The 18,463-nt window shown below is 43.1% G+C and overlaps 1 protein-coding gene across 1 annotated transcript in view; it reads left to right on the top strand.

Moving 5' to 3' along the window:
* BCAS1 (breast carcinoma amplified sequence 1) overlaps positions 1-18,463 on the top strand; it is a 63,276-nt gene that overhangs the window by 9,323 nt on the left and 35,490 nt on the right. Inside the window, exons 2-5 of the mRNA XM_029919045.1 lie at positions 9,841-9,999; positions 11,006-11,050; positions 13,462-13,596; positions 17,689-17,865. Coding sequence (XP_029774905.1) covers positions 9,841-9,999; positions 11,006-11,050; positions 13,462-13,596; positions 17,689-17,865 — 516 coding nt within the window. The remainder of the gene's footprint in view (positions 1-9,840; positions 10,000-11,005; positions 11,051-13,461; positions 13,597-17,688; positions 17,866-18,463) is intronic.

Below are 18,463 nucleotides of genomic sequence, written 5' to 3'. Positions count from 1 at the left end.
TGGAGCCTGCTTCAGATTCTGTCTCCCTCTCTCTCTGCTCCTCCCCTGCTCATGCTCAGTCTCTGTCTCTCTCTCAAATATAAATAAAAAATACACAAACATTTAAACATTTTTAAATAAATAAAGCTCCTTAGGTGACCATCTGGTTAATAAACTAGAAATCCAGCCCGAGAGTCAATCTGTTGGCAGGTGTTGTATCATACATAGGAGGCGTGAATGCTTTCATTTCTTCATTCAACAAATATCCGAGTACTTTCTTTGTGCCAGGAGTGATTTTAGGGAGGATAGAATAATGTACCTCATGAAAGCTTTCATTCCAATGAAGAGAGCAAGAGCAAATAAGAAAACAAACACGCAAATAGTTCCAAGCATATAAAAAGGGCTATGAAAGAAATCAATAAAGTTTGGAGACAAAGTAGAACAGAGAGGTGGCAGATAATTAAATGGGTAGGGGGCAGGGCCCAGGAGTTTGGTCTAATCTAGAAATTCAGGGAAAGGGATGGGGCTTTTTTTTTTTTCTCTTTTTGCATGAGGCCGAACTATTCTTAGAAGGTCTACAACCTAATTTTGGCAACATGCAAAACAGTTTTCTCACTACCGAGAAGTGTTTCTTAAACAGATGACAAACATATTCTAGGCTGTGGGTCATTAGATTTTAGGTTTTGAAATCTATTTTTTTAAGCTGGATGTTTTCCCTGTAATAAATGTGAAATGCCATGATCACTCTGGACTGGTACATGCTGGAACTGATCATGGAACAGAAGAATCCTCCACAAGTCCCTTTTGCCCAGCGTGAATTGCTCCGGGAATCCCTCCCCACACATTCATTGCCCACAGCAAATGTATTTTTCCATTTCCCATCATGCACAGTGGACTTTAAACAGAGGCCAACTTGTGAGTCCTTAAGAACATCCCCAAAGCAAGGACTGCTGCAGAAAAAAAAAAAAAAAAAAAAAAAAAAAAGGAGAAGAAGAAGCAAGAAAAGACCATTTCATTGCTTAATACTCTACCCACATTTCACTTACCATTGGAAATGAAGTTGACAAATTCACTTACCCCACAAGGAGAGAGAAGTTCTGAGAGAGAAAATGGAAAACGCTTATTCATAGGAGGCAAGTGTGAATTGCTTTCTTTGATAGATTTCTTTCCACCCTCCATCTCTGACTACAACGAACGACCGCTTTTTTTAATCTTATAAATACAGTATCTCTGCATCGGTCAACACCACGGATTAATGAGGCTGTACCACGTGAAGGTGCTGTGTGGCCTTTGCTGCCGAGGTCGGAGATGAGTTCTTAATACCCTGAAGTTAGGTCTACGGAGGGTTAAAGCAGGTGGTGAGCTTACGATTTACAATGAAGAGCATCGTGCTGGACGGCAGGGCCAGCCCAGCCTGATTCAGTGAGTATAAGCAGATAAAATGAACAATATTGCCTCTCCTCTCCCAAAACGGGGTTGGAAAATGGATAAGTGGAACGTTTTTAGATCTGTGTCACACAGCTTAAATTCTCCTCTTCAAAAACATGCCGGAAGACAAAGAAAAGACAGCTTTCCGGTTTCAGTGTTTTTATGTTATTTTATATCACCCTCTGACATCTTCGATAATTTCGTAATCACCTACCCGGATCACTAGGAAGCTTGCCTCAACCATCGCTTCAACAGCACACAATTTTAAAGTCTCAAAGCAGTGTGCATTTTGAATGAGCAATTTGACATCTAAGAATTTACTGAGGAAATGGGCAAAATTTTATCCACAAGACTTAAAAAAAATTTTTTTTTCATGTTTATTTTTGAGAGAAAGAGAGCACTAGCAGGGGAGGGGCAGAGACAGAGAGAGAGAGACACAGAATCAGAAACAGACTCCAGACTCTGAGCTGTCAGCATAGAGCCCGACGTGGGGGCTCGAATTGGAGAAGGTGAGATCATGACCTGAGCTGAAGCTGGACGCCAAACTGACTGAGCCACCCAGGCACCTCCCCCTTTTATTTAATTCCAGTAATGTCTATAAGGGAAAAGTTGGGAAGATCGAAAAGATCCAGGCCAAGAGTTGTTCCGTTGAGCATGGCACACCCTTACGCTGGACATCAAAGGCCAGCGTGACCTAGAGATGGAATGAGGGTCCAGGGAAGGCGATGCTAAGTGAGAAGAGCAGGTTTCAAAATAGGAAAAGATCCCTTTAGGGTAAAAAGCGTGTCTGCCTGCCTCCCCACATCCTTCCAGACCCCAAAGAGGGGTGAGGGACGAACAACTGCACATTGTTGTAGCAGTCAGGTGCTTTCAGCAATGGGATAACGGGTGCACTTTGCATTTTTACCGTTGGCTCATCTACATTTTCTTTTTTTTATAAAAGGAGCAAGCGCAACACACTGCCTGGCAAGGTTATACCAGACTACAATCTAGAAACTTCCTGATTTCTCCGCTAGAGGGCGCTGTGAGGCTGGAAGCGCCCCGAGTAAGGCTAGCAGTGACCGTTTCCACAGGGCTATTTTTTCTTCACAGTAATTCCGGAACTATGCAATTCAGAGCTGGTGTGACAATTCCTTGTTCAGAAATAACCCTGACTTATTAAATCCGCTTACAACGAGCGTGTAGTAACCTCCAGTAGGGTATGAGAAAGAGGAATTTTTGTGGTGGATGGGCGGTCTTTGAAACCCTTCCATAATTAGCATTTCTCCTGCGCTGTTTTTTCCCTATTTTTGCCAAAGCTCAAGCGATGTGAATGCACTCTTATCAGCTGATGTGAATGTGGGCAGTAGTGGGAAAAATAAAAATTAGCTACAGCGATAAACTCTCCTTAGGTGGTTTTGAGCTTCGTAGTAACACAAAGTAAATATGTATAATATACAAGTATATGATATAGATAATATACGTATATAATATATATGATATACAGATATCATGTATGTGATATGTATGTATCCCAATCGGCTTAGGAAATTTCGAAGTTCTACCAAAACGTTTTTAGATTTTGGTTTTGGAATTCCTTCCTGGTTGGTGATTAATTTATCTTCCCTTTTAGACAAAAGGGAAGATAAATTCTACCCTCAAGAATTAACCGCATTCCACTTTCCTCCCTGCGTCTGACACCGGCCCCATGCAGGTGTGGGGCTCTCAGAAGCCGGTCTGGAGAACGTTGGTGCCCGGCGCACGAGGCCCTTTGTGCCGCTGGGGCATCCGAGCGGGAGAGGAGACGGTCCGTTCCCTTTCATCCCAGGCAGCATGGGGCCCAAATTTCTAACAGATGGAAAGGAATGGAGTCACGGGTTTCTGTACCATTCGGTGTTTTTCAGGCAAATTTCCCTGCGTTAAACTGTTCGCTAGGTGCTGATTCTGGGTACAACATTCAAACCAGAACCAGTGACACAGCATCAGAGGTAAAGCCAGAAGAGCGAGACATCTACCACTAACAGCTCCCGACGAGGCTTTTACGGCCTTGACCGACTGCCTCGTGTTTTCGCTTTGACAGTGTAGAGGCTGAAATCCAGTTGACAATTTACAATGGAAGGAAGGTGTCAGGAGTTCCATATGGGTTTTATTATGGACAATCAAATTACGATAAGGCGGCATTATTTTTCAACATGACAAATTGTGATCACTTAATAGTGTTCCTGTTTGCCCTTTGAAGCCAACAGCAAGGGGGAAAATAGGCTCCTTCCACACCGATGAAAAACAAGCTGACAGCACGAACACCTGTTCGTACAAAAGAAGTTTCCAGATATTTCCTGAGGAACGTTTGTGCTTCGGTCTAAAATGTCTGTTTGCTGAGAATGATCTGGAGGCCTGATGAGGATAGCAAAGACATATTTGTAGCGAGGAGCAAAGACCGTTCTACAAATAACTCAGTATTTAAGGCATCACCTTTCCAACTGTGTTTAGTTTCACCCACTGGATGTTCCTTTTTTTTTTTAATTTGGAAGTTAGTCGCCTACATTTTAGTCTTGATTGTTATAAGTAATACCTGGCTCGAAATCAGAAATTACAGGGGCGCCTGGGTGGCTCAGTCGGTTAAGCGTCCGACTTCAGCTCAGGTCATGATCTCAAGGTTCATGAGTTCGAGCCTCGAGTCAGGCTCTGTGCTGACAGCTCAGAGCCTGGAGCCTGCTTTGGATTCTGTGTCTCCCTCTCTCTCTCTCTGCCCCTCCTCTGCTCACACTCTCTCTCTCTCTCACTCTCTCAAAAATAAATAAACATTAAAACAATATATTAAAAAATTTTAATCTTGAAATTAGAGGTTCACATGTAGTTGTAAGAAATAATACAAAGAAATCCCTTCATCCAGGGTCCCTCGGTGGTAACATCTTGTGAAACTGTGATGCAGTAACACAACCAGGATATTGACATGGACACAGCCCCATGGAGAACATTTCCACCAAGACTAGGACAGCCTCATGTTGCCCTTTTATAGGCACAGCCCCTTCCCTACCATGCCCACCCTTCCCTTAGCTTCTGACAACCACTCATCTGTTCTCTATTTCTATCGTTAGGTCATTTCAAGAATGGTATGTGTGCTCTCGGGACAGGCTTCTTTCCTTCAGCAGAATTCTCTAAAGACTCATAAGGTCATGGGGGGCTACTAATTGATACTCTTCCTCTCCTTCCTTTTTTATTGCTGAATACTATTCCATGCTGCGGCCGGACCACATTGTCCTTAACCGTTCATTCGATGAAACACCTCTGGTTGTTTCCAGTTTGGGGCTCTTCCAAACAAAGTTCCTATATAAACTTTCCTGTGTAGGAAAGTGTGAATATACGCCTTCATAGATTTTGTGTGAATATATATCTTCATTTTACTGGTGAGAAAAAGCCCAGGAGTACAGTTGCTGGGTTGTACTGTAGCTGTGTGTTTATAGTAAGAACCTGCTAAACCCTTTTCCCAACAGACTATGTACCATTTTATGTGCCGACCAGCAAGCAAGCAATGTGTGTGTGATCCAGTTTTCTTGCCTCTTTGCCAGCATTTAGAGGGGGGGGGGGGTCAATGACTGTTGGTATCTCCAGGCTACTGGCTCCATTTCCAGCTCCAGGTCTAGGATCTACGAGGCAAAAAAGAAATCCCAGGGAACTCCCACCATGTGGCTTCTCCATTCTCTAGCTGGCTTGCCTGCTTCTCTCCACCTTGCAGAGAGAAACTGGGGATTGATTTTCCACCCTGCTTCTTGGGAGGATCAAAAAACGGTCATATTCTCCATCTTCCTGGAAGCAGAAGTCATGTTCTTTTTAAAAACCTGGCTAAGAAGAAGAAATTATTTCAAGAGAAGGGCTCAAGTTCAAGCGGAGGATTTCAGTTTGAAAGGCCATAAAGTTCTCACTGGGGAAGACCTCCCGCCCCCGGCGGACAAGCCGTCTCCTCGCACTGGGCAGGAGGGTGTAGAGGGTCTTCTCTCTCAGCTGCTGTCCCAGGCTTGTGACATTGCTGCCGCTGGGAAACCAGCGAGGCCACTGGGAAATCAGGGAGGCTGCTGGGAAATCGGGAAGGCAGAGGCCAGCCTCTTCAGGGATGTCTGGAGAAGATGCCATGGGGCAGAGGACTAAGCTCCGTTCCTGGAGTTCGGTGGCACTGCGTCTCCTCCATTCAGAGCGCTCTGTCCTGGGTGAGGGGGTACACATGGTTATCTGCCTTCCCCAGAGGATGGCCGCCATGGCTGGCTTTCCCTGATGGCCACCTAGACCCATGGGCACCACCTGACCTTCTACCAATCCGCTTCCCCTTCCGTTGACTTCACTGTGTTCCATCTTATCTGCAGGAAGTTCAGTAAATGTTCCCTGCGTGTCTAGCCCTGGAGAAGAATCATGGCCTCCTCTTGCAGGAAGAGGCCATTTGGGGAGCAGGCAGGAGATGCAGACCCTTGCACTCACTGCGAGGAGCACCGGGAGCCCACAGGCTGTGGGGCCAGACAGGCTCAGAGCAGGTGCCCCCCCCCCCAGACTAGATGCCTCCTCACATTACCTTCTTGGAGGAGTTCACCCAGCGACGAATTCACCCTCTATTCTTTCATCTTCTTCATGTTTTCTCTTGCAGTCCTCATGAGTCATGAATTTCATTTCTTGGTTCCTCTGTATTTTTGTGGGGTTTTGGTTTGCCCCCGCTAGAATGGCAGCTGCCGAGGACACGGCTGTGTGTGTCTCACTCACGCTCTCCTCCCAGGGACCGTGTCTGTTTGAGGCACCCGGGAGATGTCTGATAAATAGCTTCCTTCCTATCTCTTACGCTCTCTTAGATCCCAAACCTTGCAGTGATTCCAAAGTCCAGTCCCATTTAGAAACTCGAATCTCATATCCATTTCTATTTTCCGGAGCCAAGCTCTGATGCAACCTTGGACTTGCAATCTGGAAGGAGTAGGATTTGCTCTTTTACGTCTCTGTCTTCGTGTCTGAGTTAGGGGAGGAAGGATTGAGAGAAAAGGGCTCTGGTTTTTTTGCCTTTGTCCTTTCTTCACTGTTCTCATTTTTTCTCATTTAGGCAACTTCAGACCTCTCTCTCTCTCTCTCTCTCTCTCTCTCTCTCTCAGGCTGAGGTACAGCCTTCATTACTTCCAGGTTCCCAGAGAGAACTCTCTACACCCTCCTGGTGAGGAACAGCAAGGCTGCTCCAGCCCAGAACCTTCCACAGCACCTGCTCCTGAAGCTCACACTCAGTACCTCCTCAGTCCGGCTCACAGGCGTATTTTTCCAACGGCTGTGACTGTGTGCCAAGCTGAGTAAGCTGACACTGAACCTTCCCCAGCCATATACCCCCATCATCTTCTCTACAGTTTTCATGCTCTTGTCTCTGACCAAAATTCCTTCCCTGCCTCTGTACGTCTACCTGTGCCGGGCTCCACGGCCACGGGCAAACGCTGCTTCATCCTCAGGCTTCCCTCCCCCCACTCCAGTTGTTCTCAGCCCCCGAGCACCTTGCTATCCCCTGGGATTCTGCAGCCCTCCAGGATTCCTCATGCAATTGCGTGGGCGTTGACTTAAAAACTGCCCAGGTGGTTGGTTGTATGCAGTCCGACCGAGAGTCCATGCTCCAGAGAGGCTCACTTGGCCTTTTTTCAGAGGACTGTCCTCTCTCCCAGCCTTTAGCCACTACAGGACTGTCAGCAGGGGGAAGACCTAATGGAATTGCTAAAGTTCAGTGAATGCTCATGAGGTGCGATGCCTTGTCCTAGGTCCTGTAAGCGGATTATCCCATTTCCTGCCCACCAACAACTGTAAGGGGCAGGGGCTACTCATTATTATCTTTTAACCTATGAGCACACCGGTGCACAGACATTCCAGAACACGCCCAGGACCTCACAGGGCGAGGTTGTGGGGTGAGGAGTAGATCTGACCCGCCGGCTCCAGGGCCAATGCTAACACTCCATGATTTCCCTGAACCTTGGGCACAGTCCAAGTTCATGAGTGAGCGGAGATAACTCTGTCCTAAGCAACACCATAAGTCAGACCCAGTGTGACATTTCCCAGTTAGATTTTTTCCTTGTGCCATTTTCAAAATGGCTCATCACCCAAATACCTGTTGGGTTCTTGATGGAATATTCTTTGTTTCAAGTTTTATTTAAAATTTTCTTTTTATTATTCTGCATGTCGCCGTCCAGTTTTCCCAGCACCATTTGCTGAAGAGTCTATCTTTTTTTCCATTGGATACTCCTTCCTGCTTTGTCGAAGATTAGTTGGCCATATATTTGTGGGTCCTTTTCTGGACTCTCTATTCTATTCCATTAGTCTATGTGTCTGTTTTTGTGCTATTACCATACTGTCTTGATGATGACAGCTTTGTAGTAGAGGCTAAAGTCTGGGTTGTGATGCCTCCAGCTTTGGTTTTCTTTTTCAAAGTGACTTTGGTTATTTGGGGTCTCTTCTGGTTCCACACAAATTTTAGAATTGTTTGTGCTACCTCTGTGAAGAATGCTGGTGTTACTTTGATAGGGACAATGAATCAATAAAGAAGATGGCGTACTACTCGGCAATGAAAAAGAATGAGCCATTGCCATTTGCAACAATGTGGATGGAACTGGAGGGTATCATGCTAAGCAAAATAAGTCAGTCAGAGAACGACAAATAGCATATGATTTCACTTATATGTGGAATTTAAGAAACACAACAGATGCACATCGGGGAAGGGAAGGAAAAATAAACTAAAAACAGAGGGAAGAAAACCATCAGAGACTCTTAAATATAGAGAACAAACTTGCTGTAGGGGAGGTGGGGGGCATGGGTAGATGGGCGATGGGCCTTATAAGGAGAGCACTTTTAGGAATGAACACTGGGCGTCATATGTAAGAGATGAATCACTGGATTTTCTACTCCTGCAAACATGACTACACTGTATGTTAACTAACTTGAATTTTTTTTTAAATCTCTTTTTATTCAGCTTCACCTAAGCAAAAATATCCACAGTACCAAAGGTTTGGTGCCAGGAATATTTTTCTAAAGCACACCGAAACAATACTTTGTGTGTGCACGTGCATCCGACCTAAAATAAAATCCCCACACCGGTGGGCATCCTACCACTCATCTGCTATAAACAGCGTTTTCAACCATCCTTCTTATCATCTTATCAACTGACTAAATAATGTTGGTTATCACTAAATTATATCTTGGAATAAAAAAATTCAACTCATGCTAGAACGTGTTTTATTTTTTAAAAGAGCATCTCTTCCAAAGCAAAACAGTTGTTGCCTGGAATTAACTAGAAACCCCAACAAGCTTGTTGAGACCATGGCTTTTATCTGCTTTTAGTTTTTACAAAGTCCCGGCTCTCTATGAGACATTTCACAAGAAGCATCTCTCCACGTAGGAAGAGTGCCAGGGCTGAGACAAACCTCGCAGAATATGTGTGTTATTATTACCTTTTAAAATATTCATCAAAATGTGTTTTTATATTTTAAAGCTGTCCTTCAAAGGCCCCATTTCTTAATGCAGGCTATTCTGGCCTGGCCTCTGGCACTAGGCTCATCTTAGGAACATAACCTATGTCCAAAGTGAGTGCAGAGGAGAACAGAGGCATGGAAACTGAGAGACGGAAACAGATACTGTGGCTGGCGAGACCCAGAGAGATATCAGTGGTGGAGGGCAGGGGGCTGGGGAGGAAACTCAAGCCCAAGCCTGAAGAATGGATGGGTTAGAAGTAACCTGGCTTAACCTAGGGTCATGGCTATAGAGATGGGGACAGGAGGACAGGCGTGGGGACACCTGGGTGGCTCAGTCGGTTAAGCGTCCAACTCTCGATTTCGTCTCAGATCAAGATCTCATGGTTCATGAGTTCAAGCCTGGCATCAGGCTTGCTGAATGTGCAGAACCTGCTTGGGATTCTCTCTCCCTCTCTCTCTTTCTCTCTCTTTCTGACCCTCTGCTGCTCAATCTCTCTCTCTCTTTCAAGATGAATAAACTTAGAAAAACATAAATCAATAAAAAATAAAAAGCAGTACTTTTAAAAGGCTGATGTGATTCATACTGTGGGGATTGTGGGTAGCCATACGGAGGCGTCTCTGGGGCTAACGTACGGATGGTTAGACTAGGTGACCACAAAGTTGGGAAATATTGGCATCATACATAGCCTCTTTGTAGAATTGGGAGAAAAGAGGTTTTGTTCGGGATGCAACGTGCACTGCTGTGTTTGTTCCCCTCTGGCTCCAAACAATGTCGCTCCATCTGACTACAAATGCTGAATATGTTAGAAAGCAGAGGAGGGGAAGGAAGAGTGACTCTCATAAGCTCCTGATTGTTCTGCACCCCCGTGGGCAGAAGAAGTATGGCTGGAATTAGGGGGTAAGGGAGAGAGGGGTGCAAAGCAAAAATATTGCTGTGAGAGTCCACATTCAACAAGGGGAAACTGTGACGACTCTGTTTGACACCTAGGACATAGTTGACAGCAAGGAGAAAGAAGGACAACACATTCCAACCGTGCGCTGCCCTGTCTTCGGGGACCCAGAGGAACTGGAAGTTGCAAAGGAGGACCTCCAGGCAACAGATACAACAGAGAATCCTAATCCCATCATGAGCTTCTTTAAAACTCTGGTAAGTGCTTTCCTCCCCTTCTTTCCTTAATCCCATTGCTCAGAAGTTTTGTTAATTCTAAGAACAACACATACTTGGATGTCTTTGTACTGAATGGGGTACCATTGATGGTGCAGCTGGAACATTGGAGAGCGAGGACAAGAGGTACCTTGCAAGGGGATCGCGTCCCATCAAGCTGTCAGTGAAGGAGCCCTCTGAGCTGGGGACCCTGGTATGAACAGTGGGTGCCCAAACTGTATGACATGAGCTGTGTTGTAATGGAACTTTCCAACAGTTGCATGTCTCATGGTCATTGATCATAAACATAATCAGAAAATACTCCTTGAGTTGTTGACCTATCAGCCACCTTTTGTCACCCAAATGGTAAATAAAACTATGGAAATAATTCCCTATCCTGTTACATCTAAATCTACTTTAGCTACATAAAGGCAAGGACTCGTGTCTTGTATTGCTTGCTTATCTCCAACTCCTCAAGGAAGCCACCCAAGGGCACATGTCAGACATGCAAAGGAGGGCTGCATGAATGAATGAATGAATGATCCAACAGAAAGCTCCAGATGTGTATGGGTTATTTCCAAAGCCTAAGACTAACTTCAAAAGGTAAAAGAAGCCAACAGAATGTGCCACAAATACCAAAGAGTTGTGCATTTATTTGGATTGGTGGTAGAATTCATGGAAAACCCATGGCCTGCCAGGAGACAGTTTTGAATGTGGTCAAGCCCTTAGTGAATGCGTAAGATATGATGCATTTCATTTTAAAATATTAATTTTTAGAATTTTTCTACACATAGAATTATCCAGAAGTCCATGGCTTTCTAGTGAACTTGTAGAATTCCTTTCTACTGAAAAAAGGCTTCTCATTACATTCTTTACCAGCAGAGCGGACTCTGCCACCACCCCCCAAAAAACAAAACGAAAAACAAATCAAGCATGTATCTGTGAAATCAAATCACCCTACCTAAAGAGCCAGCTATATTTTTAATATTTGGTTTTCTTAAATTTTAAGGTTTCGCCTAACAAAGCTGAAACAAAAAAAGATCTGGAAGACACGGTAGGTAGTTTGAAGTGGGTTCATGCTTGGGTTTGGGTATAGAATTGGATTTGGGTTTGTGCGTGCTGCGTTTTGTCTTGAATTATGTGTGTGTGTAGGTATGTGTATACTTATATACATATTATATATGTAGACACATATATACATAGCAATTGAACAGTGCTGTTAGATCATCTTTAAAATGTTTCGTTCATGTCAATGATATTTTAATGAAAATTTTAGTGGTAAGCTTGAAATATATGCTAACTCTGGATAAATAATGGCACAACAGCCAGTTTCTTATATAAAGTCAGAACAGAATACTAATGACCATATATCATGTTAGTCTGTTTAACTGTGTGTAGAGAGACCCAGGGAAGATAGGAATACAGTACAGAGTGGCCACTGGAAATGAGGAAGAAGTGAGACCCAATTTGCAGTAGACGTAAGCTGCCATATTTTTGGTTTCTAAAAAATATGTTCTGTGTTTTTCATGTGATTTGAAAAAAACAAATCTCCACCACAAAGGCAGTTGTTTGGTGAAATGAAACGGTCCCCACTGGACACCTGCCAAAGGAAGGAATGTTTAGAGTTAGGATGCCCTAGAGAGCCTGAGGTTTTTCACTGTCTTCCTAGAGATTCAACCAATTCCCCTCAAAATAAATTTTGTTTGGATCGACTACTTTCTAGAGATGTTTTCCTTTACACTTGACAGAACTGATTATCCCTAATGGAACACATGGTTTAACTTTCACGGGAATCGGGAGGAAAGTTTAACTTGGTGACAGATAAGTGTCTTGGGTCCTTCTTTTGATAACTACTTTGAAAGACACAAGGACCAAATAAATGGCATGGCCAGCCCAAACCATCTGTTACCAATTTTCAAAGGGGCCAAGTTGTGAAAAGGATCCTAGAATTTGTCTCAAGACCTGCATCTGAGCTTCAGTCCTGCTATGTGGTAGCTGTGTGATGTGATCCTAACCTATGTGAAACCAAATTTCAACATCTGTAAAATCAGAAAAATAAAAATTCCATCTCCCCCCCACCCCCCAGCATTGAATGAACATATGACAACGCCTGGTAAGACACAGAATTCTATTCAAATGTAGGTGACCACCATTTCCATAATCACTGCAAGACATATTGAACGCTATGATTACATTTGTATTGTATTGATTGGTCCTTCCAGAATGTTCTTCTTACATTAGAAAAATATACATACATATTACATCAGTAAATATAAATAAATCAACATCTACATGTGTTTTCCTATAAAATTAGTCATCTGCTGCAAGTCAGCTAGGGTCAAGTTCAATGAATAGTTGCATCTGAATGTTTCTCTTTTGATTCTGTGTCTTGCGTTGTTTAAAGTCACATAGTCAGCACAATAGGCTAGAAACAGTGGAGTTTGTGGGTGAATTGTGTGGCTTCCCAAGTGACCTGATGCACTAATTCTCTTCAGCTGCTCATGCACCAAGACGCTTCCCCCACAGAATGTGGTCCCAACTGCACGTACGTAGCTGATAAAATCTCACTACCTGCCCAGAGAGGTCAGGGTCACTGCTCATAGAGCTGAGTCTCAAAAGAGAGTTTTGTGAATGTACGTTGCCTATGATACAAACAGATCTCTTTCTACAACCTGGCCTTTTTAACATCTTTTCTACTGAAGTTCTTGGATCCTTGCATTTGAAACATCTACACCATTTGTCCATCTTCCCATTTGGCCCACACGAAACCCCCCACCATGTGTAACCTGAGTCAGCAATTTGGAATGGTGTTACTGGGCTGTTTCAGTTCCAATCCCCCCCCCCCCACTTTGGCTCTGTGGACTGGCGCATGTAGATACTTCTTGTGCCCAGGAGATCTGCCCATCTAGAAGTCAGTTGAAGTTGTTGTGGATCATACTGTCTCCCTGAGGTTTCTAACACTGAATAAAAGATCGGTTGGAGAAAGAAAGCCACTCACTCAAGGCACTGTTTGCCTTGACTCCAGGATGCAAAAATAAACCGTTGGTCTTCAGGTATTTTTTTTCCTTCCCATGTGACAATAGCATTTAGATATTTAAAACTATCAAGTAGGGGCTGTGTGTCTTTTTTTTTTTTTCATCTGAATATTTCGTATCATATAGACAGAGCTTAAATGTCCCAGCATTGTCTTTAGCGAACGGAGTCGTATTAATCTGGGTCATTTAAGCAGCCGCCCTGTTGAAAATCAAGGTGTACTTGACATGGATTGTGAATATACTGTGTAGCAAGTTGTCATTGAGCGTTTAAAAAAGAGGGGCATTCACGTGATGTGAGTGTTGTGGTTTGGGGGTGGGGTGCTGTCCCAGTAGTTCATTGTCAAAGTGTTTCAATGCATTTAAAAACAACAGAAAAAATGGATTTTGTTTGAAAACAAAGTTCTAAGCTGTGACTACTGTTGCCCAAAAGGCATCCAAAGCAGAAAGTTTCTGTGATGGACAGGCCGGGCAGAAGATCTGTGAGACCCAAGCTAAAGCCACCAAGAAAAAGCACCTGCATAGCCCCAGGCTAGGACTCGCCTTTAGGAAATTCTTTAGGCATAAGGTTCGTATCTTGTTAAATGACACACATACACCCAAAATAAAAAGAACCCTGGTCTTCACCATAGGGTACAGGTGACTGTCCTATGTCCCACGTCCCTTCAGCTCTGCCTCAGGGAAGACAGGCTGCTGTGGTTGGGATCACTAGAGGGCATTAAAAATTATGTGAACCAAATTTCAATGATTATTTTAAATCGCCATAATTATAAAGAAACACCTGACTCATTTCTTCTTAGTGCGGACCAGGGTTCTGGAATGATCCTTCTAACTCTGTGTTTCCCAAACGTTGAAAGTACGCATACCATCTTAATCATTTTTGTCAGATTTAGCATGATTCAGTTGATCTTTTTTATAAAAATGAACTCGTTTCCTATTTAAAGGTATCTTTAAAGAAAACTTTTATTACATCATACATGGAAAACTGGAGTCATTTTTCACAAAAAGGTCACCATTAATATGGCTAATTAAAAAATAATGACATTCTACCTACCTTGTTTGTGTTAAGCTCCAAATCAACTGCCTTTCTAGTTTATTAAAATGCAATCTGCCAGCAATAGAAAAATGTTAAAGATGTAATGGCACCAGACTGAGCTTTTTCCTGAATGTTCTTAGGAAGATCAAATGACAGTTGAAAAAGGAAAAGTATTTTCATCATTTTAATGTTATTTAGCGTTATATCTCGCACAATCTAGAATCACCTGTGATACCACCGATGGTATGCTTCCTACACTTTGGGAAACACTCTTCTAACCTCAGGACAATAACTATCTTTCTGTGGCCTCTTCCCTCCATTTTCAGTATTAACTAAGCTCATCCTGAACCCAAATAAAAGCCCAGACATAACAAAACAATGAATGAAGGCAGAGCAATTTCTATCTCCATGTCCTTGGGAAGTGAGGATAACATCGAAGTCAGTTTTGAAGAGTTCACTCTCTTAATGTCTAAGAAGACACCAGTGTTTCTCTGAGACCGTCAGTTAGGATCTTTGAATTGGGCCAGCATGCTTGGACAGGTGTTTAAACTATCAACCATTCTCCGCTAGGCTGAATGAACTTATTTAAAAAAAAAAAAAACTTCCCCAGATGGATGAGTCCCAGGATTGTGTATGCAAAGAAAACTCCATAGACAGATCTCCTGGCTGAATCTATATTTGCATAAGCAAACTGTGTTATGAAGCAAAGCTTTCATTTCCATAAGGCTTATTTTGTTTTGCAAAGACAGAGAGAGTGGAGTGATAGATATTATGGGAGGGGGTGGCATGGAGATTAAAAAGTGGTACTACTGTATGTAGGACACAATTTGGTCATTGCTAGTGAAGTGTGTCATAGACCTTGTGCAAAGCAATCTAGCTGAATTCCCACTTGGAGCATCTGTGAGGAGAGGGTCTGTGAAAGTTTACAAAACATATGACGTTCCCTCTCCTATCTGCATCTCTTTATGGCATTCATTTCATGCACAGCAGAGTTTCATGTCTCCAGAATCTCTGTCCTCCACACAGAGGGGACCGCCCAAGTTCAATATTCCTAAGGTTTCCCCCATTCATTGATCTCACATCCTGCCTCTGCACTGCATTTTGGGCAGAGATAGGATTCCAGAAACACTGGGAAGAAGTATCCTTTCCTGGGATTCTGTAACACCGACACAAGGACTTTAAGGTTTGGCCTTGAGATGCCTTCAGTCTATTTTTTGTGTAAAGGGAAAGTAAGGAGACGATTCCCAGATGTTCTCAATTCGCATGTATGCAGGTGTTTGGTAGAACATATTGGCTTTTACCTCCTTTTTCTTCATTTTATTAGTCTGTCATCCCAAAAGATAGAGAAAGAGGGCCACTAAGACTGACCAGCCAGATTGTGGCATGATTACGTGAGCTATGCCACTCATCCTCAACTTCATTGGAACCTAGGACAGAAAAGAGGAAATCCGAGCAAATTCAGGGGTCAAACATCATCTTCTGGTTTTGCTATTTAAAGAAAAAAAAACATGGAATGGTTACCAGTTGTGACCAACTCGTAAACTCATTTCTCTGTAGCTCAATTTTTCTTTCTATAAAAAGAATTTTCTTAAATTTTTTTTCTTGGTTTAAAAAAGGAGAGAGGCCTGGAGTTAATAAGTGAAAGAAGCTTATTGTTATAAATAATAGAAGCGTCAGCTTTGCTTTGCTGAATCGGGATCTTTTTCTCTTGGTTTAATCACACGCTATGCTTCGGAATCAAACTTTTTCACATGTTCTTCTAACATTGAACATGACAACAGGCACACAAAGCAAGGCACTGTTTCAGGACTTTTTTCACCATTCCCAGGAATGGTCCTCTCCCCACTCAGGTTTTCCCGATGCCCACCCTCTCTCCAGGGAAGCTAAAATATTAGTAGCCAGCTCATTTAATTCATAAGCTCTGCTATGCATTCATTGTTTTCCACTTCGGTGCCATGTTTATATGTTACTAACCCCTCCCCTCTTCCACACCCAAGTGTGAAAACATATTAGGGAAGAAGATAAGGTCATTTGAAATGCAATCTCCAAATCTAATGTTAGAATTTCATCCATGGGGTTGCCAGATAACATATAGACACTCGGTTAAATTCAAATTTCAGACCAATAGCAAATAATTTTTAGTCTAAATATAAATATGTCCCGGGAAATTCTAGGGACATACATTCTGATGCTTTGAAGTTATTCTGTGTTGACCTGAAATGCAGATGAACAAAGTATCTTATATTCTCATTATTGAGAGTATTTGCTATATCAGGCATATCCAAACCTATCCATGAGATTGACTCCAAAAAACACAGAGGTTTTATAATCTCTTCCGTAACGGAGACAGAGTATTAATTTAGTTGATGCTGGCAGAACACCACACGGGGCACGTCTCTGGACATGAAGAGATGGGTGGGCAGGGAGAAAAGACTACTGGTGGTCTAAAGCTCATACCCCAGGACGGAGGCAGAGGGTGGGTAGAAACACCATGGAAGGATCCTGTGTCAGCATTTCTCTCTGGTCCTTTCTAGACAATTATTTAGTTATATGTTTAAAGCCTATATTTTGCCAGACACTGGGCCTGATGGGAGCTAGGGACATAATGGTGGTCAAGGCAATGGCTCGTACCCTCGGAGCCTCTGGTCTGGCCAGGAAGATGCAAACAGCAAACAACCCCCCACACACATTACAGTTGTATTACTCTATATATAACGACGTTATCCTCTTGCGCTGTTCTTCAAGGGTCTCTGGGTATTTTCCCAGTGCAAAGAGGAGAGGATTGCCCATCAGTTTCCCAATGAAATGATGAGCATAGAAGTGTTTCTCAACCTTTTTGTCATTCTCACCTCCGGCCCTGAAGATTTTTTAGAAACGTTCTCCCTGGATGCGCACAGTAGCACAGGGAGGGGGCACCTTGGTTCATTAGAGGCGGTGTAATATAGGGGAGCTGGTGAGGGTTTGGGTGTGGGTGTCAGACTCCCTGGATTTTTATATCAACTCTGCCGCCTTATTGATGTCGTCGTGGGGAAGTTTTTTTTGCAACCCGAGACCAGCAATTTCTTCACTGTAAAATTAACATAGTAATTAGTTCCTTCCTCGTAGAGCACTTGTTAGAGCATTCAATTCCTTAGAGCAGTGCCTGGCACAGGTACTTTTTATTGTGCTTCTTAAATCAAAGTTAAAATTTGGAGATTATGTCCTTTATATTTATTTTAACCTCATTTAATTTCTAATTTGGACTAGTAAGATAACACGTGTGTATGATAGGAACAGTGTCTGTCCAAGAGGTTTACTGGTGGAAATATGATCAAAACCATTGGAAGAGCATTGAATGGCCTCAATAAGAACTAACAACATTCTAACAGCAAAGTCCCTCCTATGAGCACCGTGATTCCTAATGACTTACACGAACATAATATATATTTTTTGCCAAAGGAAAATAACTTGACTTTTTCCAAAATTTTAACCCAAATCCACATTCACACAGAGTATTTGCAAGTATAGAAAATTGTAAGAAAGAAAACTAACATGCATAACCCCAGCCTATACTTTATAAAAAAGAGATCTTCCACTTTTGAAATCTTGACATCACTCTAATTTGTTTCTTTTTTTACTCGATAGGGTGCTGAAAAGCCACCTGCTGCTTCATCTGACGTCAAGTCAGACAAAGCTAACTTTATGTCCCAGGAGACCGGAGGGGCAGCCAAGAACCCTACAACCACTGAAACTGCAAAGGAAGCCGCCAAAGAAAAGGGGGCACCCACCTCTCTGCCTCTGAGCAAACTGTTCTGGAAAAAGGTAAGTTCTTTTTTCAAGACTTGCGGAGGCTTTGGGGCTAGGATGACTTGAGAAATGTTTTCAAATTGCACTAATCCATGGGCTCACAAAGTATGCGGTTTATTTTTCTTCTCCCAAATGACTCAATTAGCCATTGCGTTGAAGACTTGTAACTTACTCCTGGGGAGAATGAAATGCCTGTTGTGTTACATGCACATGTTTCACAGGAAAGAAAAGGAAATAAACAAGTAGATTTTTTTTCACTCTTGGAGTTATTCCGGTTCGTGACAGACCGTTGTGGTATTTTGTGACTTCATTTTCTTACTAAAATGGCTTAGTAGTCTGGCTTCCTGCTGGATTCCTTGAGCACTCTCCCCCCAGAGAACTGAACCACCTCCGGGCTCTCTCTTTCCCCTGCAAGATATATAACCAGTCATGATGAACCACTAAGGCTCACTCTCCGTTTAGAAAGCCAAGCTGTCCACCATTGCCCCTGCCCAGGGCAAGCACGCAGCGTGCTCTGTGATAGGGGCATTCACCCCACTGTGTGATCTCTTTCCCTCTAGAATTAAGGTGGCGTGCAAGAGAGAGTGCTGGGGGGGGCTGAGTCAGTCCGAGA

Source organism: Suricata suricatta, chromosome 12, assembly GCF_006229205.1.
Source record: "Suricata suricatta isolate VVHF042 chromosome 12, meerkat_22Aug2017_6uvM2_HiC, whole genome shotgun sequence".
Classification (NCBI taxonomy): Eukaryota; Metazoa; Chordata; class Mammalia; order Carnivora; family Herpestidae; genus Suricata; species Suricata suricatta.
The sequence above is the reverse complement of the archived record's forward strand: the minus strand, read 5'-3'. Positions and strand labels throughout refer to the sequence as shown.